The 24,925-nt window shown below is 45.5% G+C and overlaps 2 protein-coding genes across 3 annotated transcripts in view; one reads left to right on the top strand and one right to left on the bottom strand.

Annotated features, from left to right (window-relative positions):
* Positions 1–215: 215 nt before the first annotated feature.
* LOC117384273 (zona pellucida sperm-binding protein 3) lies at positions 216–12,845 on the top strand. Its single transcript, XM_055228102.1, has 9 exons — positions 216–383; positions 1,734–2,090; positions 7,544–7,659; positions 8,003–8,106; positions 8,966–9,140; positions 10,595–10,700; positions 10,788–10,876; positions 11,944–12,017; positions 12,499–12,845. The coding sequence occupies exons 1-9, from the start codon at positions 216–218 to the stop codon at positions 12,840–12,842; spliced, it is 1,533 nt and encodes a 510-aa protein (XP_055084077.1). The 3' UTR covers positions 12,843–12,845.
* Positions 12,846–13,061: 216 nt separating this feature from the next.
* fli1rs (Fli-1 proto-oncogene, ETS transcription factor-related sequence) overlaps positions 13,062–24,925 on the bottom strand; it is a 29,402-nt gene continuing 17,538 nt past the window's right edge. Inside the window, exons 4-10 of one of the 2 annotated variants that reach the window (XM_033981329.2) lie at positions 22,756–22,959; positions 20,776–20,847; positions 19,975–20,040; positions 19,855–19,896; positions 18,579–18,626; positions 17,624–17,883; positions 13,062–14,418 (exon numbers count right to left, since the gene is read on the bottom strand). In XM_033981329.2, the coding sequence (XP_033837220.1) occupies positions 14,161–14,418; positions 17,624–17,883; positions 18,579–18,626; positions 19,855–19,896; positions 19,975–20,040; positions 20,776–20,847; positions 22,756–22,959 (950 nt within the window). In that variant the 3' untranslated portion in view covers positions 13,062–14,160. The remainder of the gene's footprint in view (positions 14,419–17,623; positions 17,884–18,578; positions 18,627–19,854; positions 19,897–19,974; positions 20,041–20,775; positions 20,848–22,755; positions 22,960–24,925) is intronic. The other variant, XM_033981330.2, reaches the window with a different exon arrangement.

The raw sequence follows: 24,925 nt of genomic DNA, 5'->3' as shown, positions 1-24,925 counted from the left end.
AAAATGTAAGTTCGAACTGTATCAATGTGCCTTTTACAGACTCATCTGTCCCATGTACTGATCTGTTTCCCTGTAGTCCAGAGTTGAAACAGCAGGGGGCACTCTTGTAAAAGTGTATCTCGCACGTGCTCCACAGGTGCGTCTCATTTCACCTTTTGACCCTGACGCAAACCACGTGCACGAAACCCAAACTAACCACGATCCAAAACACTAAAATGGAGTTATATTTGTCAAGTAGTCGCTTTACTCTGTTCCTGGTGTTTCTTGTGAGTGTCCCGGTCCACTGCCCCGCGGAGGAGCACACAGCCCGCTTTGTGAGGAGGCTGACCCGGCCTGAGCGCTCCTCTGTACCGCACACACAGCCCCATGCCCCCAGGTCCCAGGTATGGACAGTGTGGACTCATTTTAGATCAGATTAAAGTTGTATTTAGTCCGTAAGAAATGAGGACAGACACTAAATGTACGTCACAGGAGCCAGCAGTATGGTTTATAATGAGGTCTTTACTGGCATAATTTAGCATGATCACAAATGAAAAGCACTGAGAACTGAGACACCAGACACGGATGTTTTAAAATAGTTTTTTGTAAGATATCTAATATTTTAGTCTAGTCAGAGGCTAATTCTTCACATACAGGTGGATGTTGAGTCATGTCTGTGCCTCCATCTTCATTGGGGTTGTATTATTTTACATGGAGCTGCCAATCTTGACAACAAATAAGTTCTATAGGGACTACAGAGCCATTTAAAAGCCTCCAGAGAATGGGTGTGGTGTTGGTCACATAAACATTGAACATTTTATACAAATCAACCTACTTTACAGCATATTTTAGCAGCAAAACCTTTCCCAGTTTCTCCATTGAAATGAATGTTTGTGGTGGTACTTCCGGTTTAGCAATAATCTCAAAGTATGGTTAGTAGTGTTACCGTAATAAGGTCAGTTGGCTGTATCCAATAGCAGGGCCATTCTGGATATTTTCAGTCTGATGTTGGTCGTTGTGGTTTAATTTGCATATAGCAGCTCACCTTTAGTAGTAACCCGGTGGTCCGGAGTGGAAGGTATTCAGGAAATGACCCAAAAAAAAAGCTCTGATATTGTATTTCTATTTATTACAAATACAGAGTGTATGCCAATTACAGACAGAGTGTGGGTATTCTCTGAGCCAATGTGAGAAAGACCACGAACAAAGAAACTCGCCTATATTTATAGTCTACAGAACTATAGAACTATAGGACGGCCCCTTGACACATCTTGTTTTTTCAGGCTTTAGGTCCCAAGACTGAGCAATTCCCATATGTTGCACCCATACCTCCCAGTGTGAGCCTATGACCTTTGTCACCTCTGTGCCTTGACCCTTACAAAAGACAGGAAGGAGCACATGAATCTGATAACAAATGGCAGGCCAGATACCACATTGTATAAATACAAATGAAACTTGTCAAAGTGGTGAGAACAGAGTCATAATGTGTCAAATGTGAATCACCAACACCTGAGCCAGGAGGGGGCCCCAGAAAGCTAAGACCGGCCCTGTCCAATAGTGATTTTGCATTTATGATTTCTGTTTTATTAATACGATTCAGTTCAAAGTTCAGATTTTAAACTAGAAAAATATAGTGACCCAGATGTAGTCTGTGTAAACTTGCTCTTCATTCCTTTAATATTATTGTGACTGTAGCCTACTCTAGTCTGTAAATTAGGATATTAATAGAAATGTTTATCGTCTTGTGATTGTAGTCCATGGAAGTTCCCCCTCTGCCTTACCTCCACCTGCCTGTGTCCCTGGACTCCGTGAAGCCGCTGCTGGACCCGGAGCACTTCCATCCCTCCGCGGGCACCGGACTGGAGCCGCTGCCTGACCCGGTCCAGGAGCTCCTCAGACCGGCTAACCCCCACCCCACGGAGCCACAGCCCGAGGCCTCCGTGCGGATCGACTGCAAACACAACCGCATGTTCGTGGAGGTGGACCGAGGCGTGCTGGGGAGCGGAGACCGGGAGAGTGCACTGAGGCTGGGCTCATGCACCGCCACCAAAGCCACGGATGAATACGTCTATTTTGAGTCTAAACTGAACAAGTGCGGCACCAAACAAACAGTGAGTGTGAAGGCAAAATGCATTTTAATGATTTACTTTTATTTTCTTACCTTATTTTTATTTTCTTACCTTATGGGGTATTAAAGAGGGGCTATTTTACTTCTATGGGGTATTAAAGAGGGGCTATTTTACTTCTATGGGGTAGTAACTGCTAACACGTAACATATTTAGCAGAGCCTTGTACAGAATTTTCCAGCTAACTGTAAGGAGGGTGCAAATAAGACCTGGGATGACATATAAAACCTCACCGGGCTTGTTTGTAGAGAGGGAACAACATTATTACGTTGTAGAAAGCTAAAAAATAATAGATTTTGCATAATCCCCCTGTTTAAACCATGGTAGGTTTTGCCTTTTGAGTAGAACATACATTATTGTTTCATGTTGGTGTTGGTAAAATAAAATATAGACCATTTATTATGTTTTTCAGATATGCTTTAATTGGACATGTTCTCTCTTTTATAACTCTCTCTGATCATCCTTCAGTGTTTCTCAAACTCTGGTTCTGGTGTTACACTGTAAAGACCCTTAGACCTTTCCCAAATCCAGTTTTAGTCCTGGTTTAGTTCCAGTTCAGAATGCTTCCATAGATGGGACTTCAGTTTGTGACTGTTAGGAGGTTATTTCAGTGTAAGTTCAGTCTTGAGAACACATTTTGCAGTACAATGAATTGATGAAAATATAGATGATAAACAATATTGAAACCACCACACAATAAACCTAAGATTGTATAAACCTAAGTAGGATTGTCCTCCAAAACTTAGAATAAATGTACAATTTTGTATCTATAATCAGTTGTAGAAGTTACGACTGAAAAGAAATCCCCACTATCACAAAGAAAACGCTCACATGATATATACTGAGCCCCCAAAAATAGTTTCAGCTTTCATACTCTGAACGATAAGATGGTAAAGTAATTATTGTGAGAGCGATAGTTTAAGGAAATGTACACACCCTGACTCAAGCTGGACCCCAACGTGTAGAGGCTGAGTGAACTCTGTCTGGACTTTGTGGATGAGCCTCATGGTTTGACCTTGAACGCTGTAAAAGGACAGAGCCCCTGCGCTGTGGTCCAGGTAAACCCCGATTCTGGATTCAACAGGACTCGAGACCCTAGGCTCGACTGTATTATACTCAAATGAGTAATATGCATTAATGGTACATAATAAGGCCCAGGATTTCTCATTGTTTCCAAAAAGGGTGTCCCTCTCAGTGTCTCTGTAAGCAGCTGCTATCATACACTGGTACCCACTCCACTCCATCTCCCAGTAACAGCGGCCTGTCAGCTGCTCTCGGCTCAGGACCTGATGCTCCGTGAATCTGTCTGAATGCTCTGGAGAACACTGCTTTCCTTCCATATATGTTACTTTTGTGTTTCCATTAGAGAGACACAGATGTGTGTGCGCTGTGTCTGGGTCCAGGGTGATGTCTCGTGCATATCTGAGGAAGTCGTCTCTGCTGCTGGGCTCAGGGCTCAGTCCGCCCTTGACTTGAATTATGGCCTCCTCCAGAATGAGCTGCATTTTGTCCCTGAGCGCAGACACAGCTCTGGTGATGTACTCATAGTCCCGTGGGTCTGTCTGGATCCTGGACTCTGTGTACTGCGTGTCTGTTGCCAGAGGGGGGCAGCGCAGTATAAACTGGTTATGATCCTTGATGGGGCCCAGTGTGTCGAGTTCAGAGAGGCTCCTCTTCAGCTCACTCACATCGTGCTGCAGCTGGTCCTGCAGCTCTTGAACCCGCCTCAGTTGGGTCTCCTCCTGGGAGTGGATCCACTGCTCCACTTCAGAGCGTCTTTTCTCAAGAAGAAGGGCCATGTCTCTGAAGCTGTTCCTGCTGCAGTGCAGTGCTCTCTGGGCAGAGCGGCTGATGTCCTGGGCCTCCTGTCTGAGCCTTTTCAGGTCTGTCTTTTTGTGCTGGATGCTCTGGAGCAGCAGGGCCCTCCTGGCCGGCAGCTGTTCCTGCCTTTGGGCCCTCTCTGAGGCAGAGGACACTGTGTGGTGGCCCTGGTGTTGCTCCATGCAGCAGACCACACACAAGAGCTGCCCATCGGTGGGGCAGAACATCTTCTTCACCTCGTTGTGCTCTGAGCACAGGTTGTCCTGGAGTTGGTGTGAGGGAGCCACCAGCTCGTGTCTCTGTAGCGCTGCAGCATCACGATGAGGCTGTAGGTGCTTCTCACAGTAAGAGGCCACACACTGCAGACAGGAGCGCAGCGCCTTCAGCTTCCTCCCTGTGCACACGTCACAGCTCACATCACCAGAAGTGGCGTAGCAGCAGTCAGAACCGGGCGCTGTGAGCCCGCTCCTCCTCAGCTCCTCCACTAAACCTGCTAACGTGATGTTTTTGACCGGGACAGGCCTGGGAATGAAGTTCTGCCTGCACTGAGGGCAGCTGTAGAGCAGCCTCTCTTTCTCTTCTTTGTCCCAGTGGTTGTGAATGCAGCTGCTGCAGTGGCTGTGTCCACAGGGAATAGTGACTGGCTCCTTGAGTTCTTCCAAGCACATGGAGCAGCTCAGAGCTGCCGAGTCCACTGTATTCTGCGCCATTAGTGCTTCTGAGAGAGTCACTTCCTATGGCGTCATTTGACTATCTTTAAGTTGTAACGCGTATACAGAAATCGTAGCGCGCAGTATCTAAAAGTGAGCGGTGAAAATGTGAAAGCAAAGCGCGCATGAGTCTGACCGCGCGCTGTTTATCCTCCAGCGCCCTCTCTCTTTCTACCTGTGCTGCGCTACGGTTTTTATTTTCTTCAGCGAGCGCCCGCTTTGGTTATTTTTTCTTCAACAGAAATACGTCATCAGAACAAGACTTGAACAGACGATCACAGATCCAAGTTATTGGGGAAAATCATGGATTAGGGTAAAATCCATAACATAAACTTAATTATAAAGAATTAAACCATATATATATATATATATATATATATATATATATATATATATATATATATATATAGTTCTACACCATGAATTTGTATTATAAAGTATATAATTGTGCACTACACCATCAAATGATTATTTTCTAAATTACATTAGTGTAAATATGTTGATTTATACACAGGTCAGATTGTACTGTCTCGGCCTATTGCTTTTGTACATTGTACCTGCTGCAGCCACACACCTTAAAAAGCACAATTGTTTGATTTTATCACCAAATTCACCTTTTTGGAGTAGCCATCCACATTTACAAATATCACAATATTGTATCTAAAAAGTACATAATAAATGTTACTATATATAAAGTTTAAAAAAATTATAAATGTAGAGGATATCAGATTAAAAAACACATGACTTTGGTTTAAAAATCACACAGGCAGATATAAAAATACCTGATAAAAAAAAAAGTAACTGCAGCTTACAGTATTTAGGTGCTTGTGTGTAGGTGGGGGTGTGTAGGTGCTTGTGTGTAGGGGGGTGGGTGCTTTATAAATAAAGTTTGATTATTAGATTGATAAAATCAGTAGATTAGTATATTAGTATTCAGTGTACTCTATCATTGCCATAGAAGTGGTGCACATATGTTCTGCTGTTTGTAGTGAGTAGTGCAAGCTATGTATAATGTCCACAGTTTTCTCTAGGTAAAGTATTTTGCAAACCTTATTAGTTTGTGATTTGTATCAATGTGCACCAGTGACAAAGGCCCCCGGACAACAGCAACAACAGTAGCAACTTTGCTGTCCAGTTCTTCATCACACATTGACAAGTATGCTGTTTTGGTTGAAATGCCCTTTTCTTTCATCCTTCTGAAAATGGTAATCTCACCTCATCTCAAACACCTAAAAGACTGGCCACACACACGTTACAGGCAAAGATATTTCAAGGAGATTTTGAAGGAAGTCAGATGCAAACACAAATTTAGGTCTTCCTCTTTCCCCTTGCTCAGAGCTAAAGAAAGTGGGACGTTGCTCATCTTCAATGGCAGACTGAACAAGTCTACCTAAATGCTCCAGACCCTCAATAATGGCTTTAGGAACGTGGAATATGCGGGAAGTTGCATTCTTGATTGCACGCATACTCCAGATAATCCAGATCCACAGTGGGCTGACGCAGGGCCCACTGAAGTCAGATCTTTAGCCGCTCCAGTATTCCATTAAGTATTTCCTACAAAATACAAAGTTCAAAATACACACATAGGTCTACATCTTTGTTGCAATAATCCTTTCACAAATACACATATGACATGTATACATATTGCATAATTCATGCCAGCATCAGTATCATAGCCTATCTCAACACGCAAAAGTGGATAGATCCTCTACTTTAGATCCTCATTTTAAATATCACACGATATCATGATCATTTTGTATCTTTTTTTTTTTTTTTTTAAACATGAAACTATCACGTATTTCGTGAAACCATCATGTGATTTTGAGATAGTATTATGTCTAAAGTACTACAGATGTTTGTTTTTTTAAATTCAGATTTGGCAGTTATATGCTGATATTAAATTGACTGTAAAATTACAAATTCTGCGATAAAGAATAAACTTACGTTTGGATTGTCCATGACTTCTCGATATCAACTCAACGTCTCACTTCTGAGTCTGACGCTGACGATAAATCTGTGATCGTCTGTTCAAGTCTTGTTCTGATGACGTATTTCTGTTGAAGAAAAAATAACCAAAGCGGGCGCTCGCTGAAGAAAATAAAAACCGTGGCGCAGCACAGGTAGAAAGAGAGAGGGCGCTGGAGGATAAACAGCGCGCGGTCAGACTCATGCGCGCTTTGCTTTCACATTTTCACCGCTCACTTTTAGATACTGCGCGCTACGATTTCTGTATACGCGTTACAACTTAAAGATAGTCAAATGACGCCATAACTTCCTCATAACAACCTAGGAGGGGGAGGTTGGTCAAAGGTTGTGCAATAAACCCTTCTAGAGGTAATAAATGATCAGGTTACCTCAAGTTTACAGAAATACAGAATCTGCTGTCTATTTTCATTCACACTGTTTTGTTTTGAAATTTTTTTGTCTTTTGTGACAATAACAAAAATATAAAAATTGAGAAAAAACCCAGGCCTTTGTCTCCATTTGCGTAAGTTTAGCTTGAGTTTAGTTCCTCTTATCACTAAAATGACTCATAATTAACCAAGATCAGATGGTATAAAGTGCTCCCTGTGTGTTGTATTTTAACAGTTTCAGATATCAGTGCATTCACAAGGCCAGCTATTGTTTTTGGCTAAATTGGTTTACTCTTTAGTGTTGGTTTAGTCTTCAGTGTTACTGCAGACAGGTCTTCATTCAGTTACATGTGTTTTATATTGCTTAAAAACATGCATTCTTACTGTGAGTGGGTTCTCCTCTCACAGATCTGACATGTAATTTGGCCTGGTGGCATCACCTGATTGTTTCCATGGAAACAGTTGGATTTAATGCCATACTTCCTACATCCATGACGTGCACGTTTGTACAGCTAGAGTTTTATAAAAATCATTTCCACTTTAATGTTTCCAGAGGGAGCAGGACCAGGTGGTTTTCTCCAACGCACTTCACTATGAACCAGAGACGGGCCCCCGACCCATCAGACGCACAGCCCCCTTCACCCTGCACCTGTCCTGCCGCTTCAACAGGTAACTGCACCGCCCTGCACAAGGGTTCTCTATTGCAATCGATGCTAAAACTAGATCCAAAACTAGATACTCATTTGAACAAGTATCAATACTAATAATAATAATACCACATTCACAGGACAGAAATGAACCTTTCCTGAGTATCTTTAGAATGATGTTGATCTGTATCTTTCACAAGTATAAGACACATAGACTAGTACACACCCATGGACCACTATGAACCTACTGAACACACAGATATAAGGACACAGATGGAAAAGAAAGTACTAGTACTTGAGTATCGAGTATGCTTAGTTTTTAACTCCTGTATTGTGGGGTACCTCCTTGTGTATTTGTGTTTCAGATTCCAGTACTCGTACAAAGTCGGCTACAGGCCCAAACTGAGTGTCCAAAACCTGTTCAAACGTATCAGGAACAGGGAGAAACTCACCCTTTCTCCAAGAAACGGTTTGTCGCCATAAGTCTGTTTTAAAAGTATTTTAGTATTATTATTATTATTTTAGTATTTTCTTTATTAAAGGTCCTCTATGTAACATTTCTGATGCCTCTGCCTGTCTCAGTGGAGATGTTATTGCTTTGAACCTCTCCTGAATAGCTTTAGAATGATCTTGAGCTGTGTCAGTTGTAAGTACCGCATTTTTCCGGATCATACGTCACTCTGGAGTGCAAGTCACATCAGTGAAAAAATGCGTGATAATGAAGAAAAAACATTTAAGTCGCACTGGACTATAAGGCGGATTTCGCAAAATAAATTTCCCCCAAAAATGCGAGACCAACAACAGACATTTTATCATTAAAGACAAGTTATAATAATAACAATAAAATGGACAAGCCTACAGGGCCCTCGCACAGTTGTCAGTGTGACAATAACAAAGAAATGTGAAATGATTTTTGAATCATTTTTGAATTTCACATATAAATTGTATCTGAGTATAAGTCGCACCTCTGGCCAAACTATGAAAAAAAGTGAGACTTATAGTCCGGAAAACACGGTATAAGACAGCGTAGACTCGTATACACCCATGGACCACTATGGAACCTCCCTGGACCCCTGAAGGATTGCACAGATATAAGACACATGGGAATAGAAAAGTAAATAGAAATGTAAAGTTAAAAATTACGCTCTACTGTCCAAGTATCGAGTTTGTTCCTTAGTATCGAAATCAAGTTTGACATATTTGTATTATGACAACCCCATAATAGATGATACAGATACATTAGGATTGTCTCATAAAAAAGACCAAATGAGCCCAGTCTGTTTTTGATGTGACTTATCCTTGTGTACTTGAAACTGTCTCGTCCTCAGCCCTGTGGGAGCCCCTCTCCTCCTCCGATGCTTTCGCTTTAGGGAGGCCTATGTTTTTCGAGGCCCAGGCAGAGTTCCTCTCTCCTGGGCGGAGGCTGTACATTCATTCCTGCTTCGCCACTCCAAACCCATCGCCCTCCTCTACTCCGCGTTTCACCATCATCAACAACTACGGGTACGGAACTGGGGCTTTTTAAAGGTGCACTGTGTAACAACAAGTTCACTGAATCCTGCATTAAAAAAATCACCATAAACATCATCATAACAAAGCACCACATACTGTTGGTGCCCCCTATGGATAGTTGCACACCTCCTCATGCTTTTTTCTGATTCTTCCCTGGAGGTGTGTCAGATGCCCTTCCTGTGTGTTAGATTGCTACCCCTGGCCTGGGAACACCACAGGATCCCCCCAGAAAAGCTGAAGGAAATGTCTGGGAAGTGGAGGTCTGGGCATCTCGGCTCAGATTAGTCTGGTTTGGTCTTGGTTTGGGTTTAGTCTGGTATTAGTCTGACTTTGGTCCGGGTTTGGTCCAGGTTTAGTTCTTATCTTGTCCAGATTTCGTTAAAGATCTGGTTTACTGCCTGTTCCGTTTAGACCTATAGATTTGGACTTGTCCTTATATGGTACTGGTTTAGTTCTCGTTTTAGATTCACCTTTTCTGGTCTAGCCCTGGTCTAGCCCTGGTCTAGCCCTGGTCTAGTCCTGGTCTAGTCCTGGTCTAGTCCTGGTCTAGCCCTGGTCTAGCCCTGGTCTAGCCCTGGTCTAGACCTGGTCTAGCCCTGGTCTAGTCCTGGTCTTGTCCTGGTCTAGCCCTGGTCTAGCCCTGGTCTAGCCCTGGTCTAGCCCTGGTCTACCCTGGTCTAGCCCTGGTCTAGCCCTGGTCTAGCCCTGGTCTAGCCCTGGTCTAGCTCTGGTCTAGCCCTGGTCTAGCCCTGGTCTAGCCCTGGTCTAGCCCTGGTCTAGCCCTGGTCTAGCTCTGGTCTAGCTCTGGTCTAGCTCTGGTCTAGCTCTGGTCTAGTCCTGGTCTTGTCCTGGTCTACCCTGGTCTAGCCCTGGTCTAGCCCTGGTCTAGCTCTGGTCTACCCTGGTCTAGTCCTGGTCTAGTCCTGGTCTTGTCCTGGTCTTGTCCTGGTCTAGCCCTGGTCTAGCCCTGGTCTAGCTCTGGTCTACCCTGGTCTAGCCCTGGTCTAGCCCTGGTCTAGCCCTGGTCTAGCTCTGGTCTAGCCCTGGTCTAGCCCTGGTCTAGCCCTGGTCTAGCCCTGGTCTAGCCCTGGTCTAGCCCTGGTCTAGCCCTGGTCTAGCCCTGGTCTAGCTCTGGTCTACCCTGGTCTACCCTGGTCTAGCCCTGGTCTAGCCCTGGTCTAGCCCTGGTCTAGCCCTGGTCTAGCTCTGGTCTAGCCCTGGTCTAGTCCTGGTCTTGTCCTGGTCTACCCTGGTCTAGCCCTGGTCTAGCCCTGGTCTAGCCCTGGTCTAGTCTTTACACCTGTTGCTGCTTTACTTCTTGTTTAATTTAGACCTTTAACTTACCTTTCAGTAGTTTGGAGACTTATAAAAAGGCTGGCGTACCTTAACATTGCGAGATGGGGCCAGTGCTCCGTGGTATTCATGTATTTCCTGCCCCTTCACAGCTGCATGGTGGAGAGCAAAGATGGCCGCTCGTCCTTCATCACTCACAGAAACGACGCTGTCCGCTTTTCCGTGGACGCGTTTATTTTCCACGGATTCAGAGGAAAAGTGAGTGAATCCGTGATATTTAAGTACATCTGTGTGTTTTATGCATTTGTTTATTTATTTGAAGTGACTTTATCCACACTTTCACAGCAGATGTACATGCACTGCTCCTTGTCACTGGGCCCCGACACTCCCACAGTCACAGACAAGTCCTGCAACTACCACCCTCAAACCAGGAGGTAAGCGGTTCAGTCTCCGGGTTATATTAAAGAAGACGTATTGTGCTTGTGGATCATTAGGTTTTGGACATTTTAAATCATAATATTGATACTGGATGAAAGTGGCGGAGCTGATTTCCACCTGCCCTTTTTTTGTAGCTTTTTAAAATGTTTTTATTCGTGTCCTGTGCTGCTCAATCCTTTGTAAAAGAAAAAGATGGGGACATAGTAGTGAGTACAGCTCAGTGGGCGTGTCTGGAGGGAAACGGGGTAGATCTGAATAATGACGTCTTCAATACAGGAGGATAATTTAAACACAACTTCAGAGGCTCAGTGAGAGGAAACAACTGTGATTAAAAGCTCTAAAGTACATTTTGCACAATGTTTACCATGTGTGTGATGTGCTGTGTGTGTGATGTGCTGTGTGTGTGTGAAGACCATGTGTGTGATGTGCCGTGTGTGTGTGTGAAGACCATGTGTGTGATGTGCCATGTGTGTGATGTGCCATGTGTGTGATGTGCCATGTGTGTGTGCGTGAAGATCATGTGTGTGATGTGACGTGTGTGCGAAGACCACGTGTGTGATGTGCCGTGTGTGTGAGGACCGTGTGTGATGTGCTGTGTGTGTGTGAGGACTGTGTGTGATGTGCCGTGTGCGTGAGGACCGTGTGTGATGTGCCGTGTGTGTGTGAGGACTGTGTGTAATGTGCCGTGTGTGTGTGTGATGTGCCGTGTGTGTGTGAGGACCGTGTGTGATGTGCCGTGTATGTGTGAGGACCGTGTGTGATGTGCCGTGTGCGTGTGAGGACCGTGTGTGATGTGCCGTGTATGTGTGAGGACCGTGTGTGATGGGCCGTGTGCGTGTGAGGACCGTGTGTGATGTGCCGTGTGCGTGTGAGGACCGTGTGTGATGTGCCGTGTGATGTGCCGTGTGTGATGTGCCAAAGAGTTTGTGTGACTCAAGCATCAGTAGACTAGATTTAAACATCGTCTTCATTTCTCTTTTGAAACCTGGTGCAGCAGCTTGTTTTCTTGAACAGTCTGGATGAGTTGATTCACAGATAAATCCCTGTTTAATGTGTCGATCAGGTGGGTGGAGCTTCATGGGGCGGACGACGTTTGTTCCTGCTGTGAGTCGCACTGTGGCTCTTCTGCTTCGAGAGGTCAGTCCCACCTACTGCCACCGGGGGGCACTGTCGCCACACTGGATTTTAAACATGTGATTTAAATAAAGCTCCCCATCACTCAAGTTAAAGCTGCACTATGTAACTTTTCTGGTGAATGGTATGTCACCTGTTTGTATCCATGGAGATATGATTGCTTTGCCTTGAATGTTCCACAGTATGGCATTAAACTTGTATTTGCATCTGTGGACAGGAAAGACAAGGTATTATAGCAGTTATGGAAGAGAAGGTTCCAGGTTCGATCCCCAAGATGTTTGGGCCTTTTGTGTGGAGTTTGCATGTTCTTCCTGTGTCCCTGGAGATTGCATGTTCTCCCTGTGTCTGTGTGGAGTTTGCATGTTGGTCAAATGCAGGTTTAAAAAAGTGAATTTGGAAATCTACTGTGTTTCGGTAAAGTGGGTGCTCTAACCTGCCATAGTCACTTTAACCTTACCTTAAATGTTTCTGGATTTATTTTCAGAGACTGTGATCAGCAGCAAAGCCTGGAACATTAACATCAAACCTGCAGGAAAGAAAACCAGGCACGAGATGTCAAATAGATCCACCAAAAGGAAATCTAACCCCTCTGAGGTCTGGACCGCCGCACCTCCAGAAGAGAGGGGGGAGACGGGAGAGGCCCAGCCCATCTCCGAGGACGTGCGCTGGGCTGTGACGGACGAGGAGCCGCTGGACGTGGTGGGCTCTGCGGAGGTGGAGGAGCTGGAGGAGCTGGAGGAGCTGGAGGAGGAGGGAACACACAGGATTTTTGAAGAAATCTTTGACCTGTCCCTGTACAACCTCCCACACAGTGAAATAAAGAGATGAAATAAAGAGAATGGTTATGTTATTTTAAATACTGAAACTAGTCCTGGTTTAGTCCCAGTTTAGTCCTGGGCTGCAGTGGTCAATATAGAGTGTATCAAAGCGGATTTAGTCCTGGGTTAGTCCTGGTTTACACCTCGTTGAGTCCCGGTTGAGTCCCGGTTTTGTCGAGTATTTTAGACCTGGTTTTGTCCTTAAAAGTGACTCTGAATCCATTGATTTGGTTCATCTTTTATTTATGAACATAAACATTGAGTAAATGCTACATGGAGAATTCTGTACATTTTTTTACAAAGTCAAACTGTAGATCATTTCAAACCCATACACAATACATACATAAACAACCTCAATTCAACTGGGCAGATTTTTTTTGTTTTTTATCAAAACATTTTACTTACAACAACTTGGTTTCAAAATGAGTAAAACTACAGTATATACGATTTAAAAAGGCACGTTTCAAACAAGAATTTAATGCCCTGTTTTTAAAGGAGCTTTACTGTGTAATTACACAGATATAAACCAAAAAACAGGTCTAAACATGGACTTTACTTATCTCAAGAATATCAGGTATAGCAAATATCAGTCCTGGGTTAGTCCTGCTGTAGACCTGGTTTTGGCCTGGGTTAGTCCTGCTTTAGTAAGTGGAAACAAAAAAACATGTCATGTGGTGATACAGGAAGTGCTCCACTGTGTTTTTAAACGCTACAAACCTTCACTAGAATCATTTGGATCATTTCAGCTCTGGAGTTGCTAATCTCTACTAAACAAAAGCTGAAAGGAACTGCTGACTTAAACTATCATTGCATCACAAGGTGGAACAGAGCATTTTGAGCTTTCGAGATGTAGACAGGAATAATAAAATGTTACTCAAACATGTGTGAATGAAACAAAACACAACTCCAGGTCTGTTTGTGAGGAGGGAAAACATTAGAGCATGGTTAAAAGAGTCCATTTTGTGTAATATAGGACCTTTCACTTACAATCCATGACAGCTCTGTAAAGTGTGACATAACATCCACATCAGTTGGTGGAAGGGGAACAGGACTCACATCCGCCATCTACTGGTTAAAAAATATATCAAATAAACTTAGGGGTGGTAGCTTAAAAAAAAAAAAAAAGAAAGAAAGAAAACCAGATATGCGCTTTAAACTCATAAACTACAGTATCTTTCATTGTGCAGTGTGGAGTCCCGCGCGGTCCCGAGCGGTCCCGAGCGGTCCCGAGCGGTCCCGAGCGGTCCCGAGCGGTCCCGAGCGGTCCCGAGCGGTCCCGAGCGGTCCCGAGCGGTCCCGAGCGGTCCCGAGCGGTCCCGAGCGGTCCCTCAGTAGTAGGAGCTGAGGTGCGCGTGGGTTCCCGGGTGCCGTGGCATGGGCGTCCCTTGGTACAGCGCGGCGTTGGAGCTCCAGTACGGGGAGGCCGGGCTGAAGAAGCTGCCCGGCGACACAGGCACGGAGGTGGGGTGGGTGGACACGTACGCCCCCTTCGGCTGGTGACTGTGGAACTGCGGCACGTAGGACATTTCGCTCTGGTACTTCAGCCCTCCCTCCGCTGCGTGGCTCTGGTGCGCCGTGGAGATGCCCTGAGAGGTGTAGATCAGGTTAGACTGTTTTAAAACTACAGATGTCGAATTATGAAACAATTTTAAAAATGTGGAGCAGTAATCAGGAGAGATTTAAAAGCACACACACACAGTCTGTTTGTTAGAGTTAGGGCTATGCAGTTACTTTAATTTTAATTCAGCTTGGGTCTTTTTCAGGTTTTGGAGGTCTTTTTCAAACGTGATCGTCCAATCAGATCTGTTTATTTTACGCCAGTGAAACGAAGTAGCTCATTGGTCGCTCATCATTTACAAACAAAATGACATTTCTCTGTCCTCAGATGAACAGAGTTTAGCTCTTTGTTCATTGATTCTAAAGAAATCTGCCACGTCTTTCAGTCCCGTGATATTTTTTCCTTCTTCGTATGCAGCCATTTTTATCTCCATGTCTCCTGATGACACCAGCCCAGTGGATGCTCTTTTTAACTGTATTTTAGACATCAAATCCTGGATGGCAGAAAACTTCCTCCAGCTTAACCAGGACAAAACTGAGGTTTTAATCATCGGTCCTGAGGCCCAGAGAGAGAAACTTTTACCCAAATTACAGTCACAGTCTTTTAATCCATCATCACAAATAAGAAACCTGGGCGTTATTTTTGACTCTGAGCTGACTTTTATTCCACACATTAAAAACATCACAAAAATTGGTTTTTACCATTTGAAAAACATAGCCAGAGTCCGTCCCATTCTCTCTCGGGCCAACACAGAGACGCTGATGCTTTTATCACCAGTCGTATAGACTACTGTAATGCCCTGCTCTCTGGTCTTCCCAAAAAGGCGATTTCAGGTCTACAATTATTACAAAATTCAGCAGCACGTGTCCTGACTAAGACCAGGGGGCGGGGCCACATTACACCGGTATTAGAATCCCTGCATTGGCTCCCTGTGTGTTTCAGGATCGATTTTAAAGTTCTTTTACTGGTTTTTAAATGTCTTAATGGTCTTGGGCCTTCTTATCTTACAGAACTGCTTTTTTTGTCTTGGCTGACACGTCTCTGCAACATCGCGTGGCGGTCGGGGACAGTACCTGTGGAATGGCAGACCGGGGTGGTGGTCCCTCTGTATAAAAAGGGGGACCGGAGGGTGTGTTCCAATTACAGGGGAATCACACTCCTCAGCCTTCCCGGTAAGGTCTATTCCAGGGTGCTGGAGAGGAGAATCCGACCGATAGTCGAACCTCGGATTCAGGAGGAGCAGTGTGGTTTTCGTCCTGGTCGTGGAACACTGGACCAGCTATACACTCTCCATCGGGTCCTCGAGGGTTCATGGGAGTTTGCCCAACCAGTCCACATGTGTTTTGTGGATCTGGAGAACGCATTCGACCGTGTCCCTCGTGGTGTCCTTTGGGGGGTGCTCTGGGAGTATGGGGTCCGGGGCTCTTTGCTAAGGGCTGTCCGGTCCCTGTATGACCGGAGCAGGAGCTGTGTTCGCATTGCCGGCAGTAAGTCAGACCTGTTCCCAGTGCATGTTGGACTCCGCCAGGGCTGCCCTTTGTCACCGGTTCTGTTCATTATATTTATGGACAGAATTTCTAGGCGCAGCCAGGGGCCGGAGGGGGTCTGGTTTGGGAACCACAGGATTTCATCTCTGCTGTTTGCAGATGATGTTGTCCTGATGGCTTCTTCGAGCCAGGACCTGCAGCAGGCACTGGGGCGGTTTGCAGCCGAGTGTGAAGCGGCTGGGATGAGAATCAGCTCCTCCAAATCCGAGGCCATGGTTCTCGACCGGAAAAAGGTGGTTTGCTCTCTCCGGGTGGGTGGTGAGTCTCTGCCCCAAGTGGAGGAGTTCAAGTATCTCGGGGTCTTGTTCACGAGTGAGGGAAGGATGGAGCGTGAGATTGACAGGCGGATCGGTGCAGCGTCTGCAGTGATGCGGTCGCTGTATCGGTCCGTTGTGGTAAAGAAGGAGCTGAGCCGGAAGGCGAAGCTCTCGATTTACCGGTCAATCTACGTTCCTACCCTCACCTATGGTCATGAGCTTTGGGTAATGACCGAAAGGACAAGATCGCGGATACAAGCGGCTGAAATGGGCTTCCTCCGCAGAGTGGCCGGGCACACCCTTAGGGATAGGGTGAGGAGCTCGGTCACACGGGAGGAGCTCGGAGTAGAGCCGCTGCTCCTACACGTTGAGAGGAACCAGCTGAGGTGGCTCGGGCATCTGCTCAGGATGCCTCCTGGACGCCTCCCTAGGGAGGTGTTCTGGGCATGTCCCACCGGGAGGAGGCCCCGGGGAAGACCCAGGACACGCTGGAGGGACTATGTCTCTCGGCTGGCCTGGGAACCCCTTGGGGTCCCACCGGAGGAGCTGGAGGACGTGTCCGGGGTAAGGGAAGTCTGGGAGTCCCTGCTTAGACTGCTGCCCCCGCGACCCGGCCCCGGATAAGCGGAAGAAAATGGATGGATGGATGGATAGTAAACTCCAGGCTGATGAACAGGCTGCGCTCACGTTCTAGAGTTTGATGTCTTAGTTTGAAGGGCAGGGTCTATAACTGTACAGGAGATTCACTGTTTTGGAAATAAATCTCCAAACTTCTGATCCATAAATCTTGATCCTTCTTGTTATTAGTTTGACGTAAAGTCCTTTTAACTGTCTTTGGAGTTGAATTTCTGCAGATACTGTAAGAGTACTAATGCCATGCTGTGGAACATTCTAGGCAAACTCCATCCACATGTATACAAGCAGTTGCTACTCCCCACCAGTGCACTTTATAAAGAAACTGTATGTAACCTGTGCTCTTATGGTAAAACAAAAACAAACAAAAAAACAAACTGAACCTGGGTTGCCAGATGGAGACATATACACGTTTTTTTCATTCTCAGTTTACGGACAGGCCTCATGTGAAAGCTCAGAACCTCAAGAGTTACTCACTGAGCTGCAAAGGCTGCACTAGCACTGACTCATGACTGTGCTGGAGTTTAGGGAGTGACCATTCAGATCAGACGGAGACATTTTAGCTGGATTTCAGCATCCAGCATTGAAACTGACAACCCAAATGAGAGACTCATGTGAGGCTCTTTCTCCTTTCTGATTGGATACCGTTAGACCAATCACACTGTTCCTTATACCTCCAGACCCCACCCCTCCTTCCCCCCTCACTCTCCCTTTACTCCTCCAGCCCCCGCCCGTCCTTCGCCCTCACTCTCCCTGTTCGGTTGGCTTTAGGTCCCACTTTAAGTAGTACTTTTACCTGGAAGTCAAACTTGTAGGCGTATCTCTTGCCGTGCACTTTGGTCATGATGTTTTTGTCGTAGTAGTATCGCAGCGCTCGGCTCAGTTTGTCGTAGTTCATGTTGGGCTTGCTCTTCCTCTCGCCCCAGCGCTTGGCCACCTCGTCTGGATCCGTCATCTTAAACTCTCCGTTTGTGCCCTCCCACGTGATGATGCCCGAGTTACTGCTGTCGGACAGGAGCTCCAAGAGGAACTGCCACAGCTGGATCTGACCCGAGCCTGAGGAGAGGAGGAGGAGGAGGAGGAGGAGGAGGAGGAGAGGGAGACGAGTGGGAAGAAGGGAGGAGGAGGAAGAGGAGCGGATGAGATAAACAATGGGGTGTAGGGAAAGACGAGTGGATGAGAGTGGGACAGGAGAAGGTTGAGGCAGAAAGGAGGGGAGGGGGAAGACAGGAGGGAGAGGAGGATGGGGAGAGGCGAGAGGCGGTGAGGAAAGGAGAGGGGAGGATAGGTTTATGAAATTTAAACTCAAAATTTCAAGGTGCAGTATGCAACTTTCAGGAGGTGGCCTTCAATCACCTACATGCTTCCATGGAGAAATAAAATTAAAACTATACTGATGTGTTTTATGCCATACTGTGGGACATTGTAGCCAAAGGAACAACATTTCCATGGAAACTAGCAGGATGAGCCCCTCCTCCAGGCCAAATAAGACTCATCATTAAGGTTTGAAAGGATGCATGTTTTTATGTTTTTCAGTGCAATAAACACAACCAAAATGAAAACATGTTTTTATTCTAGTCTATTTTTGGCCAACTGTAGTTTAAAGCCGTCTGAAAAACTGTGCTTCTGATCAGAAATGAGTAAAATGGCCAGCAGGGGGCAGTAGAGTTCTGCACTTGTGTCAGTGGATGTTAGTTTGTCTCTGTGGATGTTTTTAGATGTTTTTAGTCCAGTTGTTTTTAAACGTGTACCTGGATTGGCCAGTCTGCTGCTGAGGGGCCCTAACGTCTGGTATGGATCTGTGGACACACGAAGACTATCAGTGACCATGAGATAAAATGTGTCGATTTAAAGAAGGACTGGATCAGGTCTGAACCAGGACTAAACCAGGACTAAACCAGGACTAAATCAGGACTAAACCAGGACTAAACCAGGACTAAATCAGGCCTAAACCAGGACTAAATCAGGGCTAAACCGGGACTAAACCGGGACTGAACAAGGACTAAACCAGGACTAAACCAGAACTAAAGCAGGACTAAATCAGGACTAAACCAGGACTAAACCAGGACTAAACCAGGACTAATTCAGGCCTAAATCAGGACTAAACCGGGACTAAATCAGGACTAAACCAGGACTAAATCAGGCCTAAACCGGGACTAAACTGGGACTGAACAAGGACTAAACCAGGACTAAACCAGGACAAAATCAGGACTAAACCGGGACTGAACCAGGACAAAATCAGAACTAAAGCCGGACTAAACCAGGACTAAACCAGAACTAAAGCAGGACTAAATCAGGACTAAACCAGGACTAAACCAGGACTAAACCAGGACTAAATCAGGCCTAAATCAGGACTAAATCAGAACTAAATCAGGACTAAACCGGGACTGAACAAGGACTAAACCAGGACTAAACCAGAACTAAAGCAGGACTAAATCAGGACTAAACCAGGACTAAATCAGGACTAAACCAGGACTAAACCAGGGCTAAAAAAAGGACTAAACCAGGACTAAACCAGGAAAAAATCAGGCCTAAACCAGGACTAAATCAGGACTAAACCGGGACTAAACCGGGACTGAAACAAGGATTAAACCAGGACTAAACCAGAACTAAAGCAGGACTAAACCAGGACTAAATCAGGACTAAACCAGGACTAAACCAGGACTAAACCAGGACTAAATCAGGCCTAAATCAGGACTAAATCAGAACTAAATCAGGACTAAACCGGGACTGAACAAGGACTAAACCAGGACTAAACCAGAACTAAACCAGGACTAATTCAGGCCTAAATCAGGACTAAACCGGGACTAAACCAGGACTAATTCAGGCCTAAATCAGGACTAAACCGGGACTAAATCAGGACTAAACCAGGACTAAATCAGGCCTAAACCGGGACTAAACTGGGACTGAACAAGGACTAAACCAGGACTAAACCAGGACAAAATCAAGACTAAACCAGGACTAAACCAGGACAAAATCAGAACTAAAGCCGGACTAAACCAGGACTGAATAACATTCATACATTACCTTGAATGATTCTGGGAGCTGGTTCTGTCGCTCTGTTGTGTTCTATGGAGAGACACATTTATATTCAAATTCAGTACAACTTAAATATGTGTCATTTAAAAACCCAGAGGAGAGGCCTACCTTTGGGCACCGGGGCCATGGTGCTGGACCAGCTGTTTCTGCGACTGACCTCATCAAAAACACTTTCTGTCAAAACACAAGAGAGATCAGGAGTCTAACCCACAACCTCCTGGTGAGAGGGAGGAGACAGGATAACCACTCTGCCACAGTAACACAGTGAGAACATGCACGCTGCACTCAGAGAGATCAGGAGTCTAACCCACAACCTCCTGGTGAGAGGGAGGAGACAGGATAACCACTGTGCCACAGGCTTTGATGCTTGTGTGTTTTGACCCTGTCTTTTCAGTCTTTTGTCCCTGGCTTCCTCCTTCTCCTCTGCATCTGTTTCCTCTGGATTTAACTGCTCACAACTCAAAAAGTGGGCCTCAAAAATGTTCAGATCAACGGATTTTAAAGACAGAAAGACAATATTATGAGTTCTTGAAAGAAAGTGAAAATTTGACAGTGTTTTTACTATGATAAAATAGATGTATGAATCCCATGATTTAGGTTTAGACCAGGTTTATGTTCTGTGGTACTGGTGTAAGTCTGAGTTAGTCCTGGTTCAGTCCTGGTTTAGTCCTGCCTTAGTCCTGGTTCAGTCCTGGTTTAGTCCTGGGTTAGTCCTGGTTTAATTCTGGTTTAGTCCTGGTTCAGTCCTGGTTTAGTCCTGGTTTAGTCCTGGTCCAGTCCTGGTTTAGTCCAGGTTCAGTCCAGGTTTAGTCCTGGTTTAGTCCTGGTTCAGTCCTGGTTTAGTCCTGGTCCTGGTCCAGTTCTGTTTTTTGTCGTGTGTATGACAGAATGGTCGGGTGGTGTTCAGACCTGCTTTGACCTGCACTCGTGGTTGGGGTGTGGTACTCGCTGGGGTCGAGGGGTATGAGAACGTGGGACTACCTGAAACACAAACAAATATCACACTATTAAGAATACTGAGCGTAGTAGGTTAAGCAGCATCACCCTGTGACCAAAGAGTTGCTGGTTCGATTCCCTCCTACTGTCATTGTATCCACACTGGGGCTGATATTTTCTGATCTGTTCTAATGTTGTTTCCTCATCTCAAACAGACCTGGAGTTGTGTTTTGTTTCATTCACACATGTTTAACGCACAAACCCTGCAGATTTAGGTTGAGTCCTTCTCTTAAACTGAAAACACTCTGTTCCACCTTGTGATGTCATCATGTGGTGATACAGGAAGTGCTCCACTGTGTTTTAAACTCCACACACCTTCACTAGAATCATTTGGATAATTTCAGCTCTGGAACTGTCAATCTCTACTAAATTAAAGGTGAAATGAGCTGAAAAACTTGAAAACTACCACTTCATGACATCACAAAGTGGAACAGAGCATTTTGAGCTTTGGAGATGTTAAAGACTAACAATAAAGTGTGACTCAAATATGTGTGAATGAAACAAAACACAACCCTGGCTATGTTTTTATGACGTAACAGCGTCCTAACATGACTAAATGCTCACAAGAGTCAAGCTTGTGGAATATAGAACCTTTCAAGAAACTATATATAGACTAGTTTAATGCCATAGTGTTGAACATTCTCCATGGAGACCGGTGGCAGAAAATAAACAAACAAAGTTAAAAGCCCTATACCTGATTTCTTCCCATGTATTTGAGTAAAATGTGTCTTGCCCCAGTACAGATATATTGTTTGAGCAGCTCTTGAGGTCAAAATAAGTCCACTGTGAACTGTCTGCATCTCACTGGTCAATTATCAGGAAGTGGGTATTAGAATGCTAGTTGTTGTAAGGTTTAACATGATGTAAACTCTGCTCTGCTCTCTGTGAATTGAAAAAAAGCACTTATAAAGCTCTGAATGCATAAGGTCAATGAGGAGTAACTTTGACCACTGCAAACGGTTTGAAACTAGTTCTGTTTTTCACGTTTTTAAGACGGGAAAAATCAGGTCGAGAGACTTTGAATGAAATAAATCCTTCCCTGTGGCTGCCATTCTGCACCAGTGTCACATTCGAACCAGCAGTCTTCAATAATATCTCGTCAGGATCTAATTTTAGTATCGATTGGAATCTGATTTTCAACAACTACATTACATATAATCTGTGTATAGATGCGCAACGGAGGTATATAAGATCTATGGTTATGTAAAAAGCCTTAACAAGAGCGTGCGGTGAATACAGGAAGTGTGCAACAGAGAACAGGAAGTGGTCAGCGCTGACACCTTTTAGCCCCGCCCACTTCCTCCTCCACATGAAAAAACACAAATCAAGGGCAACCCCGACGTAAACAAAGATGGCAGAATCAAAGTCAAGTCTGGTCTCGTTCGGTAAAGCTTTTTTTGGTCCAGATTTGTTTCAGAACTATTTATTATTGTTTTATGTTTGTTGAATATAAGCAAAATACATAAACAAAAAACATGTACGCACCAGTAACAAGTTTGGACTCCCTTTTTCATTCACGTTTTTCCTTTATGTACATGATTATTCACACTGTAGAGTCGCACTGAAGCGACGCAACTATGAACGACACATGTGGATGTAGCAAACAAATACTGTGTCAGATGCCCTCCCTCCTGTATCCCTGTAGTGTTAGACTGACATGGGGGCGGGTCAAATGTGTCTAGTTAATCTGCAGATGTTGTGTTGAGTCAGATGCCCTCCCAGATTTTGTGGTGTGCTTGGATAAATACAGAGCTGTCGACAAAGCAAAGGGAGGATACTCTGAGGATTTGGATATAAAATATAAAAAAAAAAAGAAAGAGAAAGTGTTTTTATTGTCATTGTGGTATTGGAATCGAGATTGAACATTGTGTAGTGTGTAGAGTGTAGTCGTACTCTGTCGGAGGTAGCTGAGGTGAGACAGCAGGATGTCGGCGTTGTACGGGGAGGTCAGGCTCATCATGTCGTCTTTGCTCATTTTACACAGAGACTTTCCGTCCAAACCCTGGAACAGAACCACGTCCACCTCCTCCAGGACGTACTCCTTTATGGCCCAGTCCAACCACTGCCGCACGTGCTCCTGACTCCACACCTCCGGGTCTGAGAGGGGAGGAGGAGGGGAGGGGGAGAAGAGAGGGGGAGAGAGGAGAGAGAGAGGAGAGAGAGAGGAGAGAGAGGGGGAGAGAGGGGGAGAGAGGAGAGAGGGGGAGAGAGATGAGAGAGGGGGGAAGAGAAAAGAGGGAGAGGAGAGAGGGACAGAGAGAAGAGACAGGAGAGAGAGGAGCGAGGGACAGAGAGAAGAGACAGGAGAGAGGAGAGAAGGGGAGAGAGAAGAGAGGAGAGAGAGGGAGAGAGGAGAAAGAGGAGAGAGGAGAAAGGAGAGAGAGGAGAGAGAGGGGGAGAGAGGGGAGAGAGAGGAGAGAGGGGGAGAGGGACAGAGAGAAGAGACAGGAGAGAGGAGAGAGAGAGAGGAGCGAGGGACAGAGAGAAGAGACAGGAGAGAGGAGAGAGGGGGAGAGAGGAGAGAGGAAGAGAGGAGAGAGAGGGAGAGAGGAGAAAGAGGAGAGAGGAGAAAGGAGAGAGAGGAGACAGATGGGAGAGAAGGAGAGAGAGGGGGAGAGAGGGGAGAGAGAGGAGAGAGGGGGAGAGGGACAGAGAGAAGAGACAGGAGAGAGGAGAGAGAGAGGAGCGAGGGACAGAGAGAAGAGACAGGAGAGAGGAGAGAGGAAGAGAGGAGAGAGAGGGAGAGAGGAGAAAGAGGAGAGAGGAGAAAGAGGAAAGAGGAGAGAGATGGGAGAGAAGGAGAGAGAGGAGAGAGAGGGGGAGAGAGAAAGAGATGGGGGAGATTCGGATATGGGGAGAGAGGGGGAAACATCTGTCAGCCATAGCTAAAACGTACCATATTGAACAAACCATCCACATCACGTTATTCAGTCACTCCACTCCTGGTGATTGTAACTTTCTTCTGTAGCCACAGTTGCCCTGAGGCAGACAGATCTGCATCATCAGCTCCTCCAACCACCAACACACACTTCATTCATACACAATGACATAATATCACTGTGGCATCTGGCAGTCCCAGCGGTCTCCCATCCAAGCACTGACCAGACCTGGCCCTGCTTAGCCTCTGAGGTCAGACGAGGTCAGGCTTTGTCAAAGTAGTGTGATGTATAATTATATTATGACAAAATGGCTGATCTTTGAAATGCAATAAGGTAAAGTGTCTTGCTCAAGGAAATGGCAGTGACTGTTTGGAGCAGGGATTAAACCCCTGTGGGCAAATGCTCTACCACTGAGCCACACCCACCCAACTTTTGATCAAATGTGGCTTTGAGTGGACATCTGTTCCACAAATGACCTTCATTACATCATGGTTAATGCTTATAGAAGAAACGCCGTCTGTGTCTGCTGACGTCTGTGGATGTGCCTCACCGGTCCGATATACAGTCAGGTGTGAAAGTCCAAATAAAGAAATAAAGTGTTCTCTTGATGTCCCAGAGCTGTGACTCATGTGGAGTTCCCTGCAGCTGAAGGTGACAGTGAACTAACCGTAAAGTCTGGAGTTTTCCCTGAACGCGGCACACTTCAGTCTGTCACTTCCTGGTATTATCCTAGACCAGACCAGAGCAGTACTGACTCACTCACTACAGGCTTCACAGTACAAGCTGTATCAGCCCAGGGCAGTAAAAGTAGTACTCGTCACAGGGGCGATGCCAGACATTTTTGGTTGTAGGAGCGAATGGGGTGCTAAGAGCTTCGGTGTGGGTGTTCACTTCACATGTTCATTTAGAGCCTTGGACCAGGGGTGGGAAAACTTTTTGACACTCGGGCCACAGTGGGTTCTAAAATTTGACAGAGGGGCCGGGCCAATCGGGTACATATCACATTAGAGATTTGGCCTGTAACATGTAGCAAAGCATGAATATGTACAAATTGTTTTCCAAATGCATTAATTAAATGAATAAGAAAAACTTTGAACAAGGTTTACCCGTACCTATTTTAATATAATTCGGTCATGTTCGGTGGGCCGGACAAATAAGTCTAAAGGGCCGTGTGCGGCCCCCGG

Source organism: Periophthalmus magnuspinnatus, chromosome 16 (genome assembly GCF_009829125.3).
Source record: "Periophthalmus magnuspinnatus isolate fPerMag1 chromosome 16, fPerMag1.2.pri, whole genome shotgun sequence".
Lineage (NCBI taxonomy): Eukaryota > Metazoa > Chordata > Actinopteri > Gobiiformes > Gobiidae > Periophthalmus > Periophthalmus magnuspinnatus.
This window is presented reverse-complemented; position numbering and strand designations above follow the sequence as displayed.